General features: G+C 26.7%; 1 protein-coding gene across 4 annotated transcripts; it reads right to left on the bottom strand.

Annotated features, from left to right (window-relative positions):
• Positions 1-382: 382 nt before the first annotated feature.
• Positions 383-21,195, bottom strand: LOC119679106 (protein anoxia up-regulated). Of its 4 annotated transcripts, none has more exons than XM_038091280.1 (7): positions 20,932-21,195; positions 11,861-11,878; positions 10,817-11,275; positions 10,574-10,686; positions 10,359-10,489; positions 1,904-2,105; positions 383-1,838 (listed from the first exon to the last, which is right to left on the bottom strand). In XM_038091280.1, the coding sequence occupies exons 1-7, from the start codon at positions 21,004-21,006 to the stop codon at positions 974-976; spliced, it is 1,863 nt and encodes a 620-aa protein (XP_037947208.1). In that variant the 5' UTR covers positions 21,007-21,195; the 3' UTR covers positions 383-973. The 4 variants fall into 4 exon arrangements, with proteins under 4 accessions (XP_037947208.1, XP_037947209.1, XP_037947211.1 ...); XM_038091281.1 differs by lacking the exons at positions 383-1,838; positions 1,904-2,105 and adding exons at positions 6,669-7,077; positions 10,034-10,213 and having other exon boundaries at positions 20,932-21,193; XM_038091283.1 differs by lacking the exons at positions 383-1,838; positions 1,904-2,105; positions 10,359-10,489; ... (1 more) ...; positions 10,817-11,275; positions 11,861-11,878 and adding an exon at positions 14,736-15,369 and having other exon boundaries at positions 20,932-21,177.
• Positions 21,196-23,282: the final 2,087 nt, after the last annotated feature.

The raw sequence follows: 23,282 nt of genomic DNA on the forward strand, positions 1-23,282 counted from the left end.
CTTTCTGAACTTAATCCTAACCTAGTTCTTTAAAAACTATTTCGGTTTCCTGTTCGTAGCGTTAAACAGTAAAATTCATATTTATTTCGGAGGGTTCCAAATCAGAGATTAATTGTTAATTCAACTAAAAAATTCAGTCTTGAAAGATAAGGAGGTAACCTATAAATATCAATTGAACAAAATAAGGTAACTGCCAAAAAGAGGAGAACCAAATTCATACCATTATTAAAATTATATTAAAGTTAAAAACTATGATTAAAATAAAATAAAATAAAAAAGATTGAAAAATTTAATTTAAACATATATTCTTTATTAGATTAGAACATATTAATGCGATATTTTATCTAAAATATTTTTTTTTTGTTTTTTCATTATAATAATTTTAATAATATTTTTGCACATTTCAGCAAATTCAATGATTTTTAATGAGTAAATAAAATAAAAAAAGGGGTAAAGCCCCTCAAAATGAGTGAGAGGAAAATGCACTAAAAGCAAAGACCGAACTTTAGAGGCAAAAAATTTCGTATCATTGCATACAGGATAATGACGTTATATCGGTGTAGATTCTGATATACGACAACCTTGCCCCATTCATTGCGATCTTCTAATTCACGCAGTACTTTCAAAGGATTTAAACTTGTCCTTCTCTCAAAGGATTTAAACCTGTCTTAGGTTATATTAGCAATGAGTTTATATAATATTAATTTTTTTTTTAATAAAAAGGAACAATTTAACCAAAATTCTAATAATTAAAATGATTTTGCTAAGCTATTTGTTAGCAAAAAATTCAGCAAATAAATTGCATTGAACACATTTCTTGTAAGTTCAATAAGTGAGAGATTCGTGGTTCTTTCGGTAGAAATTCAACTTAAATTTTGATAATTTGATGTTTGTGTTGTGTATTGTGTATTATGTTTCGTGTATTGTGTTTTGTGTATTGTGTAATGTGTAGATAAGTTTTTATTTAATATTTTTATTCTTCTTCAGATTCTTCGGTAGCGATTGCATCAGTGTCTGATATGACTTCATCGATGCCTGTGCTCAGTTCGATGATTGGTTCCTGTTTTATGTCTTCGACAGGAGTGGCAGGTTGTTCAACGATTGGCTCGTCAGAACTTGTGGCAGTGACATTTGTATCAGATGCTGCTTGTTGTAGTGATTGCAGCTCTTGGGCAGCAATTTCAGCTTCTTGACGGGCGATTTCAGCTAATTCGGCAGCTTGACGTGCTAATTCAGCTTCTTGCTCCTCTGCTGCTTGTTTTTCAATTTCAGCTAAGCGATTTAGTTCTTCTTCACGAACACGTTGTTCTTCGGCTATACGTTCTTCTTCCGCCTTGCGTGCTTCTTCAGCGACACGTGCCTCCTCGGCAAGACGAGCTTCTTCAGCAACGCGTGCTTCTTCAGCTAAACGAGCTTCTTCTGCCAAACGAGCCTCTTCAGCCAAAAGCGCCTCTTCAGCTAAACGAGCTTCATCAGCTTTTCGAGCTTCTTCGGCTAAACGAGCTTCTTCAGCTTTTACAGCTTCTTCTGCTAAACGAGCTTCTTCAGCTTTTCGAGCTTCTTCGGCTAAACGAGCTTCTTCAATAACACGTGCTTCTTCGGCTAAACGTGCTTCTTCAGCTAAACGCGCCTCATCTGCCAATCGTGCTTCTTCTGCGGCACGAGCCGCTTCTGCTTGTTGCGCTTGCTCTTCAGCTAAACGCACCTTTTCTTGTTCAGCTTTACGTGCAGCTTTTGATTCTGCAGCTTTTGCTTCAGCCGCTTTTGTTTTACGTTCACTTTCCAAACGCTTTTGTTCCTCTTCTTCAGCCTTGCGTTTCTTTTGTTCTTCCAGAGCCCTGTGCATTAATCAATTAAATATATATTAAAGAAAATTCTTTGATGAAATTTAATTTATACGTACTTCTCAGCCTTACGTCTGGCTTCATCAATACGTTGAGCTTGTTTTTTTTCCAATTCTACTTGATCCAAAGCTTCTTCATTTACAGTTAAAAGACGTTCCTGACGCATACGAACTTTCTCTCTGTGTTCTTCATCCACAGGATTTTCCAATGGTAGTGGAGCAGAAAATTTTCTCGTTGGTCGGAAAGGGTCCAGATCCGCTACTACAAATTCAAAAAAAAATTTAATCATGTTTTTTATGCTTATCTTAAGTGAAGAAACATTAGTTTATATATATTATATCTGTTTAACTCTATTTTATAGTACATTGTAAATACTTACATCTCTCCCGACTTGTCCGGTGGTCAACTGATGCAGTCGTGTTTCGGCCATAATCGTTTAGCGGTTGTGTGTGAGTTCTTAACTGATTATGACTGAATTTTATTTGCAATCCAAAAAACAAAAAAGGAGTGTGCACAAAACAAATACGTACAGAATGCAATGTAAAATGGGTGAACAGGAAACGGATACGTTAAATAAATGGGTGTGTTGCAAACAAAACTATTGTACTTTTTGTTTAAATTCGCAAATTTAGTATTATATTTTTCTGCAATCGTTTTTTGAAGCGTTTTTAATATATTCTACAAATCTATCTTGTATTTATTGTTAATATATTTTAATATTTTGAGGTTTTAGGAGTTTACTGTTAAAGTAATTTATAAATGTTTGAAGAAGTTCTAACATTAATATATTATTAAAATAAATAAAAACAAATAAAATAATAAAAATAATATAAAAAAAATATTTACAAAAGAAATTCATTACGAAATAGGTCAAGAAGTCTCAGTGTCTTCAGTGTCTCTTAGTATCAACTAACTGCCTTTTAGAAATATAATTGCTCCAATATAAAATAAAAACATGCATGTATTCAGATCGATTAATCTTTAACTTTTACATTATTAATTTTGACATTATCAATGTCTAAAATAAAAAATACAGAAACTCTCTGAACAGTCCTATAGCAGAGGGAAGAATAGAAAATGATACATAACTATTATGTTTTTTATATATAATAAAAATTAATTAAAGACTATAAATTATTGATCTCTATTAACTATGACAAAAAAATTTAGAACTAGAGCACTGAAAGTGTGAACAGCCTTGAATACTTGTGGATAAACACGATTAGTGATCGCTTCTAATTTGACAGGCACGAGTTCTAAGCCTGGCACTTGCAGTCCAAACAAATTATATACGGACTACAAACTAATTAAATTCGATTATTTCCTAAAGACCACTGATGATGAGTACTTGGCAATCCTCGAAACAGCATTGTATGGTCAGCCAAATTTCAATACATTAAATAAATTTTTGTGTTTTTCCTTTCTTTCTCTCTTTGCTATTCGAAAACCCTCTAAATTTTAAAGAAAGCTTCTTTGTCATTACAAAGTTAGCGTAGCTTTTTCGGGAACACAAATAAAAACTATAACTAAATATATAAATTTATTTATTAACTTAAATAAAAGTACCAAACAACTAAACAAGTTTTATCTTCTATTAAACTAAGATATGGATCTAGCAATGTATCTCATCCCTAACTTTTTAGAACCGTTTTATCTCTTCGTTTATCAAGAGTAAAGAGCTCAAGAGCTCAATTATTCCTTTATTAAAATGGTAAGATAAAAAAATCTTTAATTTCAAAAACTGTCATAAAAAAGTAGTAAAAGTTCTGAAAACATTGGAACAAAATAAATCCAAGACAGCTGTACATTAGAATAAAATCTGAAATTTAAATAGATGTCATATAAAAATGAATTAATTTCATTAATATCAGTAAATACCTAGCGAAACTAATCTATATATATATAAGAACTAATAGTTTAGTACTGAACAACATAATATTATGATGTGTCTTTAGCTCTGTTAGAAACCATAGTCTCACGCTCAAAGATTTATAAGTCTCCATTCACATAAAAATGACATACCCATTAATTTAACGACGAAAATAAAGATGTATAAAGTTATCAAATAGATAAAGCTGCAGCACTATCGACAATGTTATTTGGAATATTGAAAGTAAGCTTCAAGCCACACAAACGACTCTCAAACAATTGCTTTCATTTTATGTTCAATATACACAGAATATGTCATCTAAACGGGAAAGTATGGTCTAATGCTAAATTTTGTAAATTCTTAATCTAATTTTAGATTTAGATCTAAATCATAGTTTTCTAATTTTCTTAATCTTTAAAAGCATTAAATTGTAACTCGTTACATAGTTAACTTTAAGCTGGCATACCAACTTTGAACCCCTACAGCATGACTAATGCTCTATTGCAGTATGGCAAAGGAAAGGTCTATAAACTTAATAATTTATATGTTTGATATGTCATTTATAAATGATCTATCCCATATGATTCTAAAAATATTCTTGGATAGAATGGAGGTATTTCTCTGAATTAAAGATGTAAAAATATTACACAATTATAAATATTAAGTATCTATTATATTATATAACTAAAGTATCTATGGTTTCTGGAAAATTTACAGATTTTTAAGGTTCTTAATAAAAAAATTATTGTAGTTTAAACCAAAGATATAGATATGTCATATAATTTCAATTTTTTATGGTTCTTGAAAAAAGTTGTTATAATTTACATCAAAGATATAGAGATTTCATACAATTTCAGGATTTAATAGCTTATGGAAGAAGTAATAAAATTTGATTTTAGAGTCAGTGATTATTTTAATTAATAGCAACTAATGTATTTAATAGAAACGTGTCGAACAGTATTTTTGGTTGACTATATAGCTGTTTCGAATATTACCAAATGACTTTAAGCTTCACATTTGACAGTGTAAGGGTTTAATCCTTGGTACTTGCAGTCTTTAAAAAATTATTTACGAGAATTAGGTTAGGTTAGGTTATATCGATGATCACTGGTGGATTCACTTAGGCCTATAGACTCATTGTGTTACCGTATATGAAAGAAAAACTTAGGGTTTAAAACCACCTAGAACCTTTGACAAAGCCTAAAATGCTATTTAGTGTCAGGTCTTGCAAGGTTAATATAATTCAAAGTGCAAAAGAAGGAAATCCTATTGAGATAAAAAATGTTGATAGTTCTAAATATATAGGACTCATTAAAAAATATATATTTAATAACAAATAATATTAAATATTTATTTTAAATATTATTATTAATTGAATCTATTGATAATTTAACCGTTTGACCACTTTAATCTTAGACTTACCGAGAAACATTTCTGTTCTCGTTAAATTGTAGTTTAACAATATTAACTAGTTTTCCACTTATGCTCTTCTGATCTTGGAAACTGATTTTGAATATATTAAGGATGTCCCTAACTATATTACAGTTAAACTTCAAATAACTCGAAATTCTTTGACTCGAATTTTCTGTAACTGGAACTAAATAGAGTGCAACAGAGTTTATAGAGCAAATTACATACAAATACAAAAAAGCTCTTTAACTCGAAAGTCTCTATAAGTCGAACCTTCTCTTCTGCAAAATGTTACTTCGAGTTGAAGTTTGACTGTAGCATTATCTTATTAAAAAGGATATAGGATTCTTAAGTATTTAATAGCAATAGGTGGCAGATAAAATATGGTAAGATCACATTTGCTATATCTTTCTTATTCTGAGAAAGTACAAGAATATTCAAGTATTATCTGTAGTAATTACCAGCTTGGAGCGTTTTTTTGCTAACGTTTTATATATATATAGTTGAATATTTTAATTAAGCTTTATATGTATTGAGAAATTCTATAAAGGCTTATAAAGGTTATAATAACACATTCAATAAAGTTAAATTATTATCAAGGGGTCTAAAATTTATTTAAAATTAAATTTTCTTTAAAAGTTAATAATTTTCGCAACTGAGACAAAATCATAGTTAAATAAATAAATAAAAAATAATATTAAATTAAAATTTTTAAAAAGATATATTTTATTTGATCATTTCGAAATGGTGGTCTTAAAATTTTTGATATTTTGAACAATCTAATGTATTTGCTTGTCTTTATATATTTTGCAGTTCGCTTTTTCTTATTTGCAATTTATTTTATGTAAAATACTGTAAAAATTCTGTTTGTAAATTTAATTTAATTCAATTTATTTTAATTTTTATTGTCGATATAAACAATAGCATTTGCGCAAAGCGAAAAGCTATTCAAATGTTTCATTTGCCGGATGGCGAAATATCAGGCCTTCTTCGATGTGCTTACAAATGTTAATGATTGAAATAAATTTCGTTTATTGAAATCTCTCTTGAAATGTTTATGGCTACATTTAATTAATATCCTTCCCGACAAAATATGCCAATGGCACAAAAATGACGTCGCAATATTGCGCGTGCGAAATAAATAGGTCAAGGCCACGCAGCAATTGCGATGACAGCAGTGATTAACTAATTAAATGATCAACTGATTAACTGATTAACTAATTATATATTTTTTGATTAAGGGAAAGTCCTCTTTAAGAACAGAAGTGATGCAGTTTGAATCAAAATTATTTGGTATAATGAAATCTAATATTTCCCATAATCAGAAATATCAATATTTTTAATTATTCGCCCTGACAGAAATTAAAAATCCATTTTTCAATATTTTTTTTTTTTTGATTAATTTTTTTAATTAATTTAATTGATTGTAAATATATATTAAAATAAATACATAAATGTATAATTTGCCAAAAAATTTATATATAAATAAAAGTATTTTTTATTTATTTATTTATTTATTATATTTTGTATATTTCAACTGTTTTGGATGAGTTCGGCTTTGTTTGTTTAAACAAATCCACAAATATGAGAGGCAAAATTCAAAAAATTTTGTATATTCCAAAAATAATTTATATACGAAATAAGTAAGCTCATGAATTGTCGTTTCGTTTGTATATTTTAATTTATTATTAATTTGTTCTATGAGATGTTCAAAAATTATTATTTAAATATATTCATTTTAATTAAAATGAATGTTTGAGGTTTTGTGTGGGTGTGTCTGCGTTGTTTTGACCGTTAATTGTAAAAAAATTTGTTAAGTTCTTAATTCAATTTGAGTTGTTTTGCAATCTGAATAAAGTCTTTTCATTGCATTATATGCATAATACAAATGATAGATCCATCTAAATTTAAGCAGGCACATAATCATTTAGGCCTCAACTTGAACAGCTTCAACTGCAAAGAATCAATTAAGAATCAAAGAGAGAAAAAACACATAAGTTAGTAACTAAATAAAAGGCATTTGAGCAAATCTTGCGATTTTCATTGTTAGTCACAGATGTTTTTCAATTTCTTTATGTTCGTTAATTAACATAAATTAAATGCAATAAATCAATCGAGAATCATGGTAAATATGCATATAAGGTTATTAATGTAGAAAACTATATAAATATATCATTTGGCAATTCCTCTTAAAAAATAGACATCGCAATCTACAAAGAAGATCTACAAAAAAAATTATAAGTAAATTATTGCCTTTCCTTTAAAGTAATTTATTTTAAGAGAGCAAGAACACACAATGTCACCGCCCTCGGAAAGAGCATACCTACCTAAATGATTCTTTACCTCGATTATAAATTATAATGATAAATAATTCTTACACACGTATAAATATTTTCTTTCTTACTTTTGATACGTAATATTTATATACTAGAATATTGCCAAACTATTCTTCTTTTATCATTTTTAGAACCATTTTAGTGTATACATGATTATTTCCTTTCATTTAAAATACTTTTTTTAGAGACAAATAGCACCGACCTTGGAAAGAGCATACCTTAATGATTGTTTACCTCGATTATAACGATAGATTATTCTTAAATACAATATTTTCTTATTATATACTAAAATATTGTCAAACTATTCTGCATTTTTCTTTTTTAGAACCATTTTAATATATATATAATATGATTACTTTCAAAAATTATCGTAAGACATATACTTGAATAGATTACCTATGCGTTCAATCAAAACATTATTTTCATCTATAATTCTAACGAATAATACTCCGAGACAGTTTCCGTAAGAATCTGGTAACTTAGTAATAAATATAATTATCCCAATTTATTATAATGATTAACCGAAAGTTATAACGATTAATTGCTAAATAACGTCTTATTACAGAATTCCTAGTTTCATCACTTGCAGAATTGAATTTATAATTCTATAATATCCAAATCCTTTAACTAGTAATTCATTCTTTTTTAATTTTAATGTATATTGCAATCTATTTACATATTCGTACAAATGACAATAGTTAGGCTTAGTTAGTCGGTACGTACCGTAAGAATTTAAATCAAAGCAAAATACACAGGTACGGTTAGTAGTATATTTCGGTTTGGCTAAAGTTCGCTTAAGTTTTTACGGTATGTACCGATTAATTGACCCTTAAACCATGTATATGTACAATTTAACAAAACTTAAAAATGAGAAAATTTAGCAGTTGGAACGGAATTGGTATGCAATTCCTTTGGATTCAGTCTTAAAGATCTAGTGGAGTACGTCTACGTAAACTGCTGAAGCCTGTTATCTATCGTTTGACGAACTAAGTTCTTAATGATGATTTTTCAAAGGTTTATAGGTTTTTTTTATAGGTTTTTTTATGGAATTACTTTTTAATCATAAGATTTAAAATTTAACATTGACAAAAAGTATCCTATTGTACTAATTTTTAATTTGTTTTGAATTTTGAAGTTCAATGTAGAATAGAATAGAAAATAACAGGATTATTAGATTTTAGAAGCGTAGTAAAGAATATCTTACGTTTGAGGAGATTTCAATTTAATACAAGTACAATATACCTAATAGAGACAGATTCTTCAGCAATAATGTATTCCTGAAGTCGAATTTCTGGAGTCGTCTTCTACAATTTCTAAGCTATGCAGGATGATCCTTTTTAAATGTTAGAAGATATAGTTTCGTAGTTTTAGAAACAAAACAAAATAGAAACTGAAGAAAAAATCATTTTAAACCATCTCAACAAAAAATGGTGTGGGGCAGAATAGGGACTCTTCTTGGAAGCAGCTAAACTTTCTATTTCATTCTTTATAATTATGCTACTTTGATCCTAGGAGAACTCAAGGTGTCAGTACCTTGTTCCGTTAAGAACATAGGCAACAATTTTCTCTTTTGTTTTATTGTAAATTTTTTCAATGGTTACTAAAGTAGCCTATCAGCACAAAAGATCAACTATGGTTGCAGTGCTCCGATCATTAGGAGACACTACCCTGTTTATTTCTAAAGTAGCCTATAGTAAAGAAACTCAACGCATTACAAAAACTCTACTCCTGAAAACTTACAATATATCTTCCACATAAATTATTCAAATAATAGCTTGTCATATTTTTTTTTCTTTATATAAACATTAACTTGAATAAATCAAAGATTATAAATCGAATGATCTGGCAATTTTTTTTGCCGGTACTAAGCCCGAATGTAAATGTCATGTAAAGAAAAGTAAAAAATGATATCTTTTTTAAAAATCTACTTAACACCTCATTTTTATTATTATCAGTTTGATTGCATATTTAATTATTAAATACTAAATAAGACAAATTTTGTCTAATAATTTAATAGAAAGCATATATAATATTATGCTTCTTACAAGATTATTTCTAAGAACATCATTTTTCTTATTAAAAAATATATCATATAAGTTTTTAAGTTTTTAATAATTAATCTACTATAATCACATCAAATCCCTTTCTCAAATACATGTATTTAATTTTAAAATAAAACATATCTGTCCTAGATCATTCTCTTTGAATAAAATTAATTAACATCTAATTCTTCTTAATTATATTTAGGTCCATAAAACTTAATGTTTAAAAGACCTTTTTTAGTCATATCTTTATTAATGAGAAATGTCCTAGATAATGGTTAAGTACTACATCTAAACACTATCTTTCCTTACAGTCCTTCATTTCATTTGATCTTCTGAAATAACACTTGAAACTATTTTATTGTCAAAAAAATTTAGTACTGATTCACAAATTTTATTTTTTTTTTTCAACTTTGTAGGACTTAATTGCCAAATATTTGATCTATTTTCGTTTTCAATGAATTAAATAAACATATTTACAAATGTTAGAAGCAATCAAATGGATAAACAAAAAAAATCTGCTTGACTTACCTTTGTTCAATGAAATGTTTTCATCGACATGTTTTTCTTTGATTCCTCTTGGATGTCTTAAATACCAGGACATAAGACCAATATCAGTTCTGATCTTTTCCGAATCAGTTTGATACATTGGTTTCCTAATATTATAGGCCTTATCGCCGCAAATCCTTACAGATGCTAGATGGCTTTTGCCTTTATATATTTATTTTAAACAATTCAATTTATTTTTAACATTGAGCAAAAAAAATGTCTTGTACAATTTTTTGCCCAATGTCTCTTTAATCTATATTAGGTTTCGTGATAATCACTTCTAAAAAAGACCTTCACATTGACTTACCTACATATTTACGTGGTGATTCAGGATATTGTATAATGTTATGTACTTCCTTAGCGACATGACGCACGGGGTTTGTTACTCTGGCAACATATGCATCAAGAGCCAACTGTGAGGTTGGTTCATAGTTGTATCTTTAATAATATTAGAACGAAATAATAACAAAAAACAATATGTTATAGAATCAGCACTGTTCAAGGTCTTTAATATATATTTACCCTATCACTGGGAAGGGTGTGGCGCTGCGTGCTCTACGAATAACTGGAGTGTGCACATCGCGAATCAAAGATTGTGCTCTATGACGAATTCTTCTAGTCTCATCTTGGAAGGTCTAATAAAATTGATTACAACCAAATAATTATATTTAATCAACTCTATCTGAATAACTTCTCTATTGTATAAATCACAATAATAGCTTGTAATATTTTGATTTTAAGTGTAAACAATTAACAAAAACTCACAGTGTAGGGTTCGGTGTTGAGGTAATTAGTTAGAGCACGAGCACCGTATCCTGTTGGGATTCTCTTTAGGTAGGAAGGAGTGACACGTACAGGTGAAGTTGTTATCCTTACTGGACTAAGTGAGCGTGTATACACACGTGAAATGGGTTGGTATACATAGGATGGTGTAGTGTACGTATAGGAAGATGGTGTATAATAACTGTAATAAGTTGATGGTACATATGTTGGGCTATAAATAGTTGTTGGTGATGTATAACTATAGGTGGTGGTACGCTCCGGAGAAGAGATCACTCGAGTTGTAGTCCGAACAATACGCACTGGTGATGGAGAACGAACAATGCGTGTCGTTGTAACGCGAGCTGGTGAGCTTACAACACGAATTGGCGATGTAACAATGCGGGTTCCAGAAAATATACGTTTTGGAATCGTTGAGTAGATTGGGTAACTCGTTTTATATACCTAATAGATTTATTGTTTCTTTGAAGTAAATTCATATCTTTGCCGTTTTTTTTAAATGAACTTATTTTTGTATGAAATATATGATCAATGTACATATACCTAATACACAGATATATCATAAATTATATATATATTTATATATGCTGCCATTTTATTCTGCTTATATATATATAAACATATATATATGTATATATATATATATATTTTATACATATATAAATATAATACATACATATAATATATGTATATTATATATATATATATATAATATATATTATATATACATACATATTTATAATTTATGATATATCTTTGTATTACATACATGTAGTTTGAATGTAAATATACTTTTTAATGAATATTATGTATGATGTATAGATATGTATATATTACTGACCATGATATTATTGGATGAATGTATCCTCTTTGATGAACTTAGAATTTTTAAAAAATATGATGAAGTTGATAATAAATATGTGTAGTTTATTAATTATTGATATGTTGCTGATGTATTGGATGCAAAATGATAAATGTTTATGAAAAATGCGTTAGATTCACACTACAGAAATAACATAAACTACTTACTCTATGTACAGATGGGTACTGAAAGAAACACAAAGAATTCCATTAAAAATAATATTTAACCAACGTTAGAAATATTTATAACCAATTTGTGAAATATTCTCCTACTAATATATGTACTTCTATAAATTCAATTAACTTACAATAAATTAACAAAAAAAAGTTTATAAAGTAAAGGTAATGTATTTGTTTATAAGTTCCTGATCTTAAACTGAATGAGTCCAATATTATAACTATTTTCAACTATTTAAATAACTAAATAAAAATTACATATATGTGTCAGTATAAATAAACGTATAGTAGATATATTTAAAAAACACACTACACTGTTAAATATTCAAAATATAATACTTTACCATACTTAAGCTTCTGAAAATCACTGCCACTAAAGAACCTATCAAGCAAAACTTATCCTGAATTCTGGAAGTGGTACGTTTTTTATATCAAAAACCGTGCATTCTAAAGTTAGTAGGACTTTTTTTAAATAAATATATGGAACTTGAACCTTAGTGATTTAGCACAAATATTCCAAATACCAAATTTGTTGGTTTTATTTGTTATAATTTTTGAGCTATTCAAAAAATCAAAAAGTTGACTATGTTTGGGACCAGATATATTCCGGTGAAGCAAAATACGCGTAAAAAAAAGCCAACCTCAATAACAGAGATACAAAGCCAATTTAATATTTCTACAGAAAAAGATAAAAAAAATCTTATATTATTATATTAATATTATTATTATTATTATATTATTATAAAACATTAATGCTTAAAAACAATTTGGTATATCCTATATAAAAAAATATGAGGCGAAACTGGACTTAAACAAAGGATCTAAAAAGTAAGGACTATACATTAAGAATTCTGGCATTTTATTTCTCCGAAAGTAAAATAAAATAAATAAATAAAATATTATTTATTGCAATATACAATAATAAAAATTTTGAAATTCATTATAATTGACACACTCATAGTTATTTATTTTTTTTTCGTGAAAATTTTATAAATTTGTATTTATTACTAATATACACGCATATGCATTTTATTGCTTATACTTCCGTGTCAAATTCACTTTGATTATGTGATTATAAATTGCATTAATCTCAATAATTACTTATTATGAAATTATGAAGGTATGAAAGTATGAAAAAATAGTGCTTCAATAAGGCACAATATTCAGGTACTCATTGTACTAAACCACAAAGCATTGCAATAAGTCGTCTAAAATTAATTTCATCTGACGTTTTCAGCATTATATATAATAATAATAATTATAGTAAATAAATAATAATTATAATTAAATATAATTTAAATGATAAGTAACAAATATGTCATTTCTCCTCAATAACAAATATATTTTTTCAATGGAAACTCATTTTAGGTTAAAGATAACTACTAACTTTGAATAGAAAACTTAGTACTTCAAAAAGTTGTAGAAAATCTGAACAATTGTTTTCTTCCTTATATAAGATTTCTTTACACTTTAACTTTAACAATACTTAAAATATTTATATATATAAATATATTATATATTATATTACATGTTAATTTTTTTTATGCTACTCGCAGCCATTATTTCCTATTTTCTTTATTTAAATTCAAGTGCAGTTAACTAGCGCACTACCTGTTGTTTATTTAAATTTTATTTTAAGTAAATGGATTTCATTACTTTTAATATGTTGCAATGGTACATTTGAATGCTGTTAGCTGGAACTTAAAGTGATATTTATTTTATAAATAAATAGTAGAACACTCATCATTTATGTACTTGAAATTAAGGGGTTTCTTCTTAATTGATTTTTTTAATTAAATATCTTTAAAACAAAACTATTTATATAGAATTTTTTCAATGACTGATATAATTTCCGTAATAAACGATGTTGAAGGTTTTAATTGATTCATTGGGATTTTCTTTTATTTTGACCTTTGGCGTCGTTTATTTATATATATACATTATCTGACTGCTTGTTAGAACAACGAAAAGAAAAAAAGAAAATGAAGATCGAAAAAGAGATAGTGTGCCAGTGTTAGACAAGATCTGAGAGATATGAATGTCATCAACTGGAAGCTAAAAGCCAAAAATAGAGTAGAATGAAAGGATGTCGTAAAACAACCTTTGGTCCTACATGGGCTGTATAGCTATGGATAATGGATGCTTGCTTAGAGAAATATATTATATATAAATATGTTATAAAATATCTATAAGTAATTAAGTTCACCTTACAACGTCTTCTATATCTGACTTAAATGATGTTGGGAATTTTTTTCATTAATTATTAAGTCCGAAGTAGTTAAGCTCATAATTCTGTTGAGTACTTTTTTATGTATAATTAAATATTTTCGTTTTGTATTTTATTTATTTATAATTTTTTTTTTTTTTTTGCATTTTAATTTTTTCCATTTTTGATTTTGTCGTATATTAAGCAGGTCGTTTCCAGACTTGTTCTAGACTGAAGAGGTAATAAAATGAGCTATGCACTTTTATGAGAATGACATAATATTTTTAATATTTTTCATTGATTCCTAGCGTCCTAGTGTGCTTGGAGATCTGCTCTCTAAACCTTATTTCTACTTAAACTATTCATGAATATCGCATTACCACCGTTATCAGTTCAAATGAAAGATTTTTTTTAACGTTAATACAGAAAAAAACTTTATTGACTTTAAGTAATGATTACAATATTGTATCACAAATATTTTTCAACTACTTTTTAATTAAATAATAAATAAAATTTGTAATATTCTTATGCAAATTTATGCGAAAATCGTGTTATTTATTAAATTTTAAGTAATTAAGTAAAGATAATCCTTTAATAAATTAAATACATGTGTGTATGTGTTAGTGAATGTATATGTTTACTGGGCAAATACATCAAATACATCATTTAGACATTTATTAATATGAGACTCAGCTTTGTTTCATCATTTCATCATTTTAAAAGGATTAATTTCACCTACGAGTCCGCGTTGTGACATTACAAATATTAAAGTGAAATTATGGTAAATAAAATTGAATACTTTTCATTTTATACATTTTATACATTTGTATACATTTGTATATAATATATGTTGTTTTGTATGTGTAAGTAGTTTTTAGTTTGGTTTAGTAAATTTATAAGCAATTTAATACGATTATTATTAATATTTTGAAATCATTTAAGCTTCGCCATTCTGTTGGGACGTTCATTGAGAAGTTTAAACGTGATAAGAGAAATGGCGGTATTTGGTGCCACCGGGAAGTGAACCGGAAGTGGTGGAAGAGTAACTGTAACCACCAGGACCTGCGCCAGTTGTGCTGGTTCTCTCAGTGCTGTAGTTGTAAGAGCCACCTGGTCCGCTACGGTTGGACCTTTCAACAGTTGAAGTGTAACTGGAACGTTCTGGTCTGGCGTAGGGATTGCTAGAATCGTAGGAGTTTTTCTCTACGTTCGATGTATACGAGTAGGAATAATCGCTTGAGCCACGGCTGCGGTGTTGACCGGGTCTCTCAGTGCAAAGATCCAAGCGTGGAGTCTGCAATTTGTTGCAATTTGTTGCAGATGATAATTAAAAATGTGCTTAAACTAATGGTTAACTTAGTTGAAAATGCAAAAACTATCCAAAGCCAACTTGCTGTTTATCAAAAAAATTATTCCATACTCAATACTGAATAGGTCCTACATAATAATCAATTGTGCTTAGTAATACATAAAGAAATTGAAACATATTTGAAATAAATTAATTTATGAAGTTTTGCAAATATCAGCGCTTCTGCATATGTTTTGCACTGCAATGCGTGGAGAATTACGTTATTTACAATAAGACATCGAATTAATTTCATATTAAATACATAAATTTGAAGTTTAAATGAAACAAAGCGTGAGCCTTACAATTAAAACAGATTTCGATTGAAGTATACATAAAATTTAAATAAAATATCGTTAACAATTTCGGGTTAAGTCGGATTAATACACTTACAGATCTTGCGATAAATGTTAGAACGTAAAAAATGTAAAAAATAAATAAATAATTTCGTTTTAATCGTTTGTATATGACGGTGCTAAGCTACTTTAGACGGTGGGTAGTTCCTTAATAGGTGTATTTAGTAACCATGGCGCCCGATCGTTCGTTGCGATATGTTTCACGTCTAACGGGCAAGCTTTCAGAAGCAGCACGGTGTAGGCGCGGCAAAACAGTATCAATGCTGTCGCGAGCGGTACGTGCAGCAGTATTACCGCCAGCTTCTACGGTTTCGATATGCTGTCGTACCATGTCTAGAACACGCTCACGATTCTTATCGCGAGCTGGTACATATGGTTTTATTGGCTCGTTAAGTACCCTGTAACTGGGCTTAATAGCTGCACGATTAATAGGATCGAGAATGGATTTCTTACGATATTCACGCTCTGGTCGTCGCGCCCCAAAGGCTGTCACCGGATCAGCAATAAGTGTGGGTCGTGGCACATAGGGGCATTTTTCCCAATCAACTGGTGTTCTGGTCTGTAATGCCCACACAATGAGTTTTTATTACAATTTATTTGTTGGTTTATTTATGAATGAAACTAGTTACCTTTAATTATTATTATAGGAACATTAAGCTGAGGAGCTAAAGGAGCTGAGGTGCTCACAGATAGGAAGCAGTAGTGCATATGTATTTACAGCGTGCCGGAGGCGTTCTGATTACTAAATGTTAACTGGCAATTGAAGTTAAAAATTATGTTCTATATTCTTACTTGCTAAATTTTTATTGCTGAGCTAGGTTATATTATTTTAGAAGTGGGGTTTTATTATTTTTAAATAATATTCACATTAATATTTTCATACAGTTATGAACAAAGTATTACAACCTAAGTGCAGTGTGGTGAAGGACCGATGATATGAAATATATACTACTTATATACAAAATATGTACAATTTTAGAAATATTATTGTGCAAGTTAGAAATTAGTTAAGTCACAGCAAACATATCTTAACATTAACCCTCACATATATATTAAATTTTTATTTTTAGATTTTGGTTTCTTTATACGAGTAATTAATTTATTTAATCATATTTTTAAAATTATTAATAATTTTGACTGCTGCTCTGTATATATTATATTATTTATCATCTGATTAAAATTCAACAACAACGACTACAACAACAACAACAAAATTAATGGAACATAATTTTTTGCTATCACCTTGAATTATTTCATTTCATTTGTAAGGTGAAAATTCAGCATATATTTTTGTAAATTAGAAAATATTTATTTTTAAATTTTATTACATTTTTTTGAAACTGTGTGAATCACAATAAAAAAAAAACAACAAAAATTATCTTAAGAGTGAAAATGAAATTCTCATCATTTCAGATACAAACACGAATGTATCTCGTCTCGAAGTTATGTGTTAAGCACGCAGCCCTAGGCAAATAGCTTTCAAAATCCTCTCAACACCTCTTATTTATTTTATTTATTTTTGAAATTTTGAATATTTGGTTTTAAATTTTTTATTGCATTTCTCATGGAATTTGGCAGATATTTTTAAATTGTAAACTGCTGCGTGCGCAGCTTAAATTACAAAAATTTTAAATGAAAATTATAAAATTTTGCTCTATACAAAATTTCTAACAAAACTATAAAATCTAAAAAAAAAATTTTATAATATAAACTTTTTTTGTATTTATCAAATGCAGGAATTATTATTTAAGATACAAATTTTTTAATGTTTATTTTTTTAATTTTGTTTACTTTTTGCAAAACTGCATTGGCAATTGTGTCAATACTGAAATTGATTTGTGACAATTTTTTGATCTTGAAATGAAAGCTAAGGCCATAAATTAATGGCTTTGTGAATTCCTCTTCCCCTTCTCTATACTTCTCTAAACTTCTACATATGAATATATGCTATATATCTTTGTCACGTTCAGAGCATATAAGTATAATGTAGGTATGTGCGACAGCCAAGATGCGTTCAGCCGTGCCAAAATTGTGCGAGATTTATTAGAGAAAAAGTATCTTGTCAAAAGTTTGTATTTTTCCCGGTAGCAAAAAAAATTTTATTTAATTTTTATTTAATTTTTGTACATTTTAAAATATAAAAAAAATATATATAATAGCAGAAAAATAATTATTGGAATAAATTACGTAAAATATTTTTATAAATAAAAATTACGCAATGGAATAATCAAACTATTGTAATCGCAAAATCTATAATTTTGTTTTAAATTTTTTGAGATCCTGATATTGCTAAGATAATATAAGGAATTTACCGAAATACGTATAGAAATATACAAAATATCCGATCGAAATAAAAGTTAAAACAAAACCGACACAAAATGTATCTTTATTATAGCAACAGAGAAAAAAACGTCCTCTTCTGTCAAAGTGACACCAATACCGATATTATTCTTCATAATAACACCGTCTTGATACTATTATAGCAACAAACGTCAATTTTATTGTTACCTAAATTCTACTTTTACATACTGTTCATAAGTATATATTATTATTATCATTATTATTAGTATTGTTGGAAGACACAATAATATACTATTGTGCTATCCCTAATGTATTATACTAATCTTATACGAAAATCAAATTAGGTAATATATAATTCTTATACTATTATTTGTTTCTAGTTTTGAAACATCTTTTAGTTTAATGACATCCAGAAAGTATTGGACTCAATGAACCCCAAATCTTTGTGAATCTTAATACTCTATACATTCATAATCTTTTAGTTTAATGACATCCAGAAAGTATTGGACTCAGTGAACCCCAAATCTTTGTGAAGCTTAATACTCTATACATTCGTAACGTGAAAATAATATTAATCATTACTTGGCATATTTATTGACTAATTGAAATATAAATAAACATATAAAATGTATCTTACTAATAATTTATGTAAATAATTCAATAAATTGTTTTAATATTATCATGTATAGTATATGCTATTATATACAAAAGAGCATTTACATGTTAAACACAGTGTCAATCAATTCGGATAGGTATGGGAAGTACATACAGTGAAAAATCACTTTAGTAAACAATCCACTTCAGCCAATTTTTGTTCTTTCAATAAGCGTATAGAGTTAAAATATGGTTTATATGGTTTCAAATTAGAATACAAATAAATTCTACTTTTGGAAAAATTGTCTATTCTAGACAATAAGGAACACGTCTTTATTACAGACGCTTTTTTTTATATATTTTTGACTTTATTTTTTTTTGTAAAGAAGTAAAATATTGGAATACATTATAGAGGGTATATAGAAGTATTCCATAGCAATGCGCAAGGCTATAAAATTCCTCCAATGCTTCTACTGTAATAAATTTAAATTATTGAATTTATCTATATCAATTAACAAAGATACATGGCGACTGCTATGCTTCCTATAGCATATCGATAAAAACTATTTATATATATATTTTATATTATAATAATATTATAGTAATGTTATAATATTTTATTATTATATGTCATTATATATATACATATCTATAATATATATACATATATTTAGTTAATATATACATATATCATATATATATTAATATATATATATTTAGTTAAAATATTATATAGTTCATATCGATATATTCTAGAAAACATAGCAATAGCCATATATCTTATTTCTTAAACTATGCATATAAAAAACAAATTTAAATACAAATATTTAAATATATATACATATATGTATATATCATACATATATAAAGTATTTATATAAATATATTATAATTTAAATTATTATTAAAATAATATTCGATATGAGAATTTTTTCTAATATCATTTTTATAAGTTTTAAAATAAAATTCTGCACTATTATATTTTATATTAACTTTTATATATATATCTCTTAAACTTTCATATTAATACAGATATATATAAATCTTTTAATTATATATATTTATATATATATATAAACCTAAAATTTTTTATAGCAATTATACTTTTGTTTATTAGTTGATTGTGAAGCTATTTTTAGATATGAGAAATTTATGATTTATAAAAAATAATTATTAATTCAAATTGTCAATTAATTTATTTTACTTATTATCTATAATTTATTTTTTTTTTTGAAATTTTATATTAATTTTTTAAATATAATTATAGCAAAAATTTTAATTTTTTTTTTTAATTTATATGCAGTAAACTATATTAATTAATATCTTTTAAATATTAAATGTTATTTATTTACATATATCTAATTTCAGTATGAAATACATAAAATTTATATAAATATTTTAACCAATTTATTATGAACCAATATTTCATTATAAACAATTTATTTACTCTAACAGTTCGATAATGCGATATTCATAAGTAGAAAATTTCACTGATAAATGCTAAACGGAGATACTTTTGGACATTTATAGTTTTTACTTCAAACGTGTTTCAATTTCGATCATAGCAGCAAAAAATGATACTCGTACTTAATATTTCTTAAGATTTTATTTTATAAAAATGTATATATACATAATTTCATTTATTTAAAAATAAAAAAAGTCAGTACAATACAGATTATATAAGATAGAGATGGATACGTTGATATACAAAAAAAAAATTGTTAAAAACTTAAAACAACAAAAACAACACAGCAAGTGAGGCAAGCACTTCAACTAAGTTTTTATATAAGAAATTTAATTGTTTTTTTACTATATAATAATTACGGGAAAGTTTTGTTCGAAAATTGCATTCAAAATATTTGCAAACCAATTTTTCTAAATTCAAATCACACATCCAATAAAAAAAGATACAAAAATTTGCGCACTGCACACAATTTTCACAAGGAATCAAAATTCCAGCTAATTTAAAAATTAATTTAATTTTGAAATTTAACACACTTTTCTTTAAATTCGTTATATATTATATCATGAAATTTATGAATTTTATGAATTTTATAAAGAATTCATCGCAAATATTTTCAACACAATTTTGAGTCATTAAAGGATTTCAACCACACTACTCACAAATAATTATAAAATACATATTTATTGGGTTTATATATATTTTTCGTTTCATTTCTTGAATATCCTTTTTCAAATAATATTTTTTTTAATTTTATTTAAAGGTTTTCTATGGAACTATAATAGATTTAACGCTCACCGATACGGTATACGACGTAGTAACTGGCCTGCTGGAGTAGGTTCTGCGAGTAGTAAATCCGCTTTCGTAAACCATTTTCGTTCGTTTAGTTTAGTTGAATTTAATTATTAATTAAATAAAAATGTTAATAATTTATAATTTATAAATTATTTATAAGACCACTCGAGTAAATATTGAATATTTATTTTATTCGCCTCGTGTGTTCACTTTGCGCCCGTTCGAGATCTTCTGAAATCTTCGTCTTCTGTACAGCCAATTTAATTTTCATTTCTTAAATTTGGACTCTCTCAAAACCGAAAAATATATTTTTGGAATTACAAATACAAACGAAAGATACATATTTATCCTTGTGTTCTTTATTCTAACAAACAATTCAATAAAAATTTCAATTTTTGTTGGTGAAAAGACAATATCGCAAAAATAAGATAATCTCAAACTTTTAGAAAAGATGCAATATGTCTATGTAGACATCTGCAAAACGCGAAAATATGGATGTGTGAGTATAATTGTTTACTCTTCTTTATTAATTTGATTTTTTATATACACTTTGATATATAATGATACTAATTTATATATATTTAATCTTTTTTTTTGTACTATTTTTTTTTTCTTAATATTGGCGTAGGCTTTACGAAACTCCTACAAGTATTTTTCTCTCTGTTGTTAAAATTTTATCATCATTAATTAATAATTTCTGAAATATTCAAAATAAACATTTATTTTCAATTTAATTTTAGCAACATTTTAATATTTTACAACAATTTATTTAGTCAATTCGTTTATTTTTTTAAAGTATTTCAAGAAACGTATTTTTCAATGATCTTGAAAAATTCCTCCTCCATTTAAACACCGATAATGTCAGACAAGTGCAAAAGTAAAATAAAAAACTAATATATATATATATATATATATGTATAATAAATCAGAAGGTTAAAAAAATATTCAAATTGTTCAGAAATTACTTTAGCTTCATCATATTATTGTTTATTATGTTGTTTATTATTTTTATAATAAAAATAAAATAGTATATTTTTTTTATTATATATTATTTTATATTATTTATATTTTATCATATTTTATTATAAAATAAAAAGCTATGAATAATATATATGATATGATATACATATATATATTCTATTATAAAATAATAAAGCAATATATATCATATATATTATTCATATATTTTTATTTTATTTATAAATTAATTTTTTATTTTTTTTATTTTTATATATTTATTTATTTAAATAAAAATAAAAAATTTATTATTGTAATTAATAATTTCATTGTTTAATATTATATTAATTTATCTTAATTTCATTAGTACAGATAGTGGTTAATATTTCACTTAAAATATTTAGATAAAATAATGAAGCAAACGAAGTCACTATCATCCTAATCTCTTTAAGAAGTGGTTTATAAAGCAGTGTTTTAAATGTTCAAGAGTACCAAGTAGCACTCCCATTGCCTCGAATAAGTGATTGTTTCAATTTCTAAAGTAGTCCACATTATCCTTGTCTCTCGCACTACCGATTTGTGAGTGTTCAAAATTAACAAACCTTATCACAATCACTTGAACTTCCATCTTTATTTTATTGGTGCTCAAACTTTCCTACTAACTTCTATTGGTTCTATTTGTCTGAAATCTTAATTAAATTGTTTTTAAATTATTTAAGATATGAAATAAACAAGTATTTTATAAATTATCTTGCGTTTTTTTTGTAAGGATATTTTATTATAGTGACCCGTACGGAAGTTAAATATCACTGTAAGAAAATAATATGGTGTCCTCATCGGACAATATTAACAGTATTAAGAAATTTTACTTGTAGTAAGCGACGATTTCTAATATTTCTCTGGAAAAACTCGATATAAATTGAAATTTCCAATGATATATATTAAACTAGATGATCGCGCTCCGACTACAGCTTGATAGAGTAGTCTTATAAGATTTATTGATTTATACTTATAAGATTTAACTGTATGAGATATGTTTACTTTTGGTACACATATCTCATATCACATTTAAAATAATAGTTTATCCATTTTTAAGTCCAGATTCGATAGCAGAGTGAATTGCATATAAGAATTTTTTTAAATAAATATAAGAATAAATAAATATAAGGAGTCCCATGTAAATATAAATTTTGCACCATCATCATAAAATTAATACTTAACTATTGTTTATTTATGATTAATTTTATATGTCGTTATGTTATTTTTTTTATTGATGTAAATATAATTTTTTGTCAAAACATGTTAAAGGAGTTTAAATATGAACTACGGATTGGTGTCATTACAGGTGGGGAGGGTTCATATGGATCTTTCATTTAATTGAAAAAAAATCCATATAT

This window comes from Teleopsis dalmanni, chromosome 2 (assembly GCF_002237135.1).
Source record: "Teleopsis dalmanni isolate 2A chromosome 2, ASM223713v2, whole genome shotgun sequence".
In the NCBI taxonomy this organism is placed as follows: domain Eukaryota; kingdom Metazoa; phylum Arthropoda; class Insecta; order Diptera; family Diopsidae; genus Teleopsis; species Teleopsis dalmanni.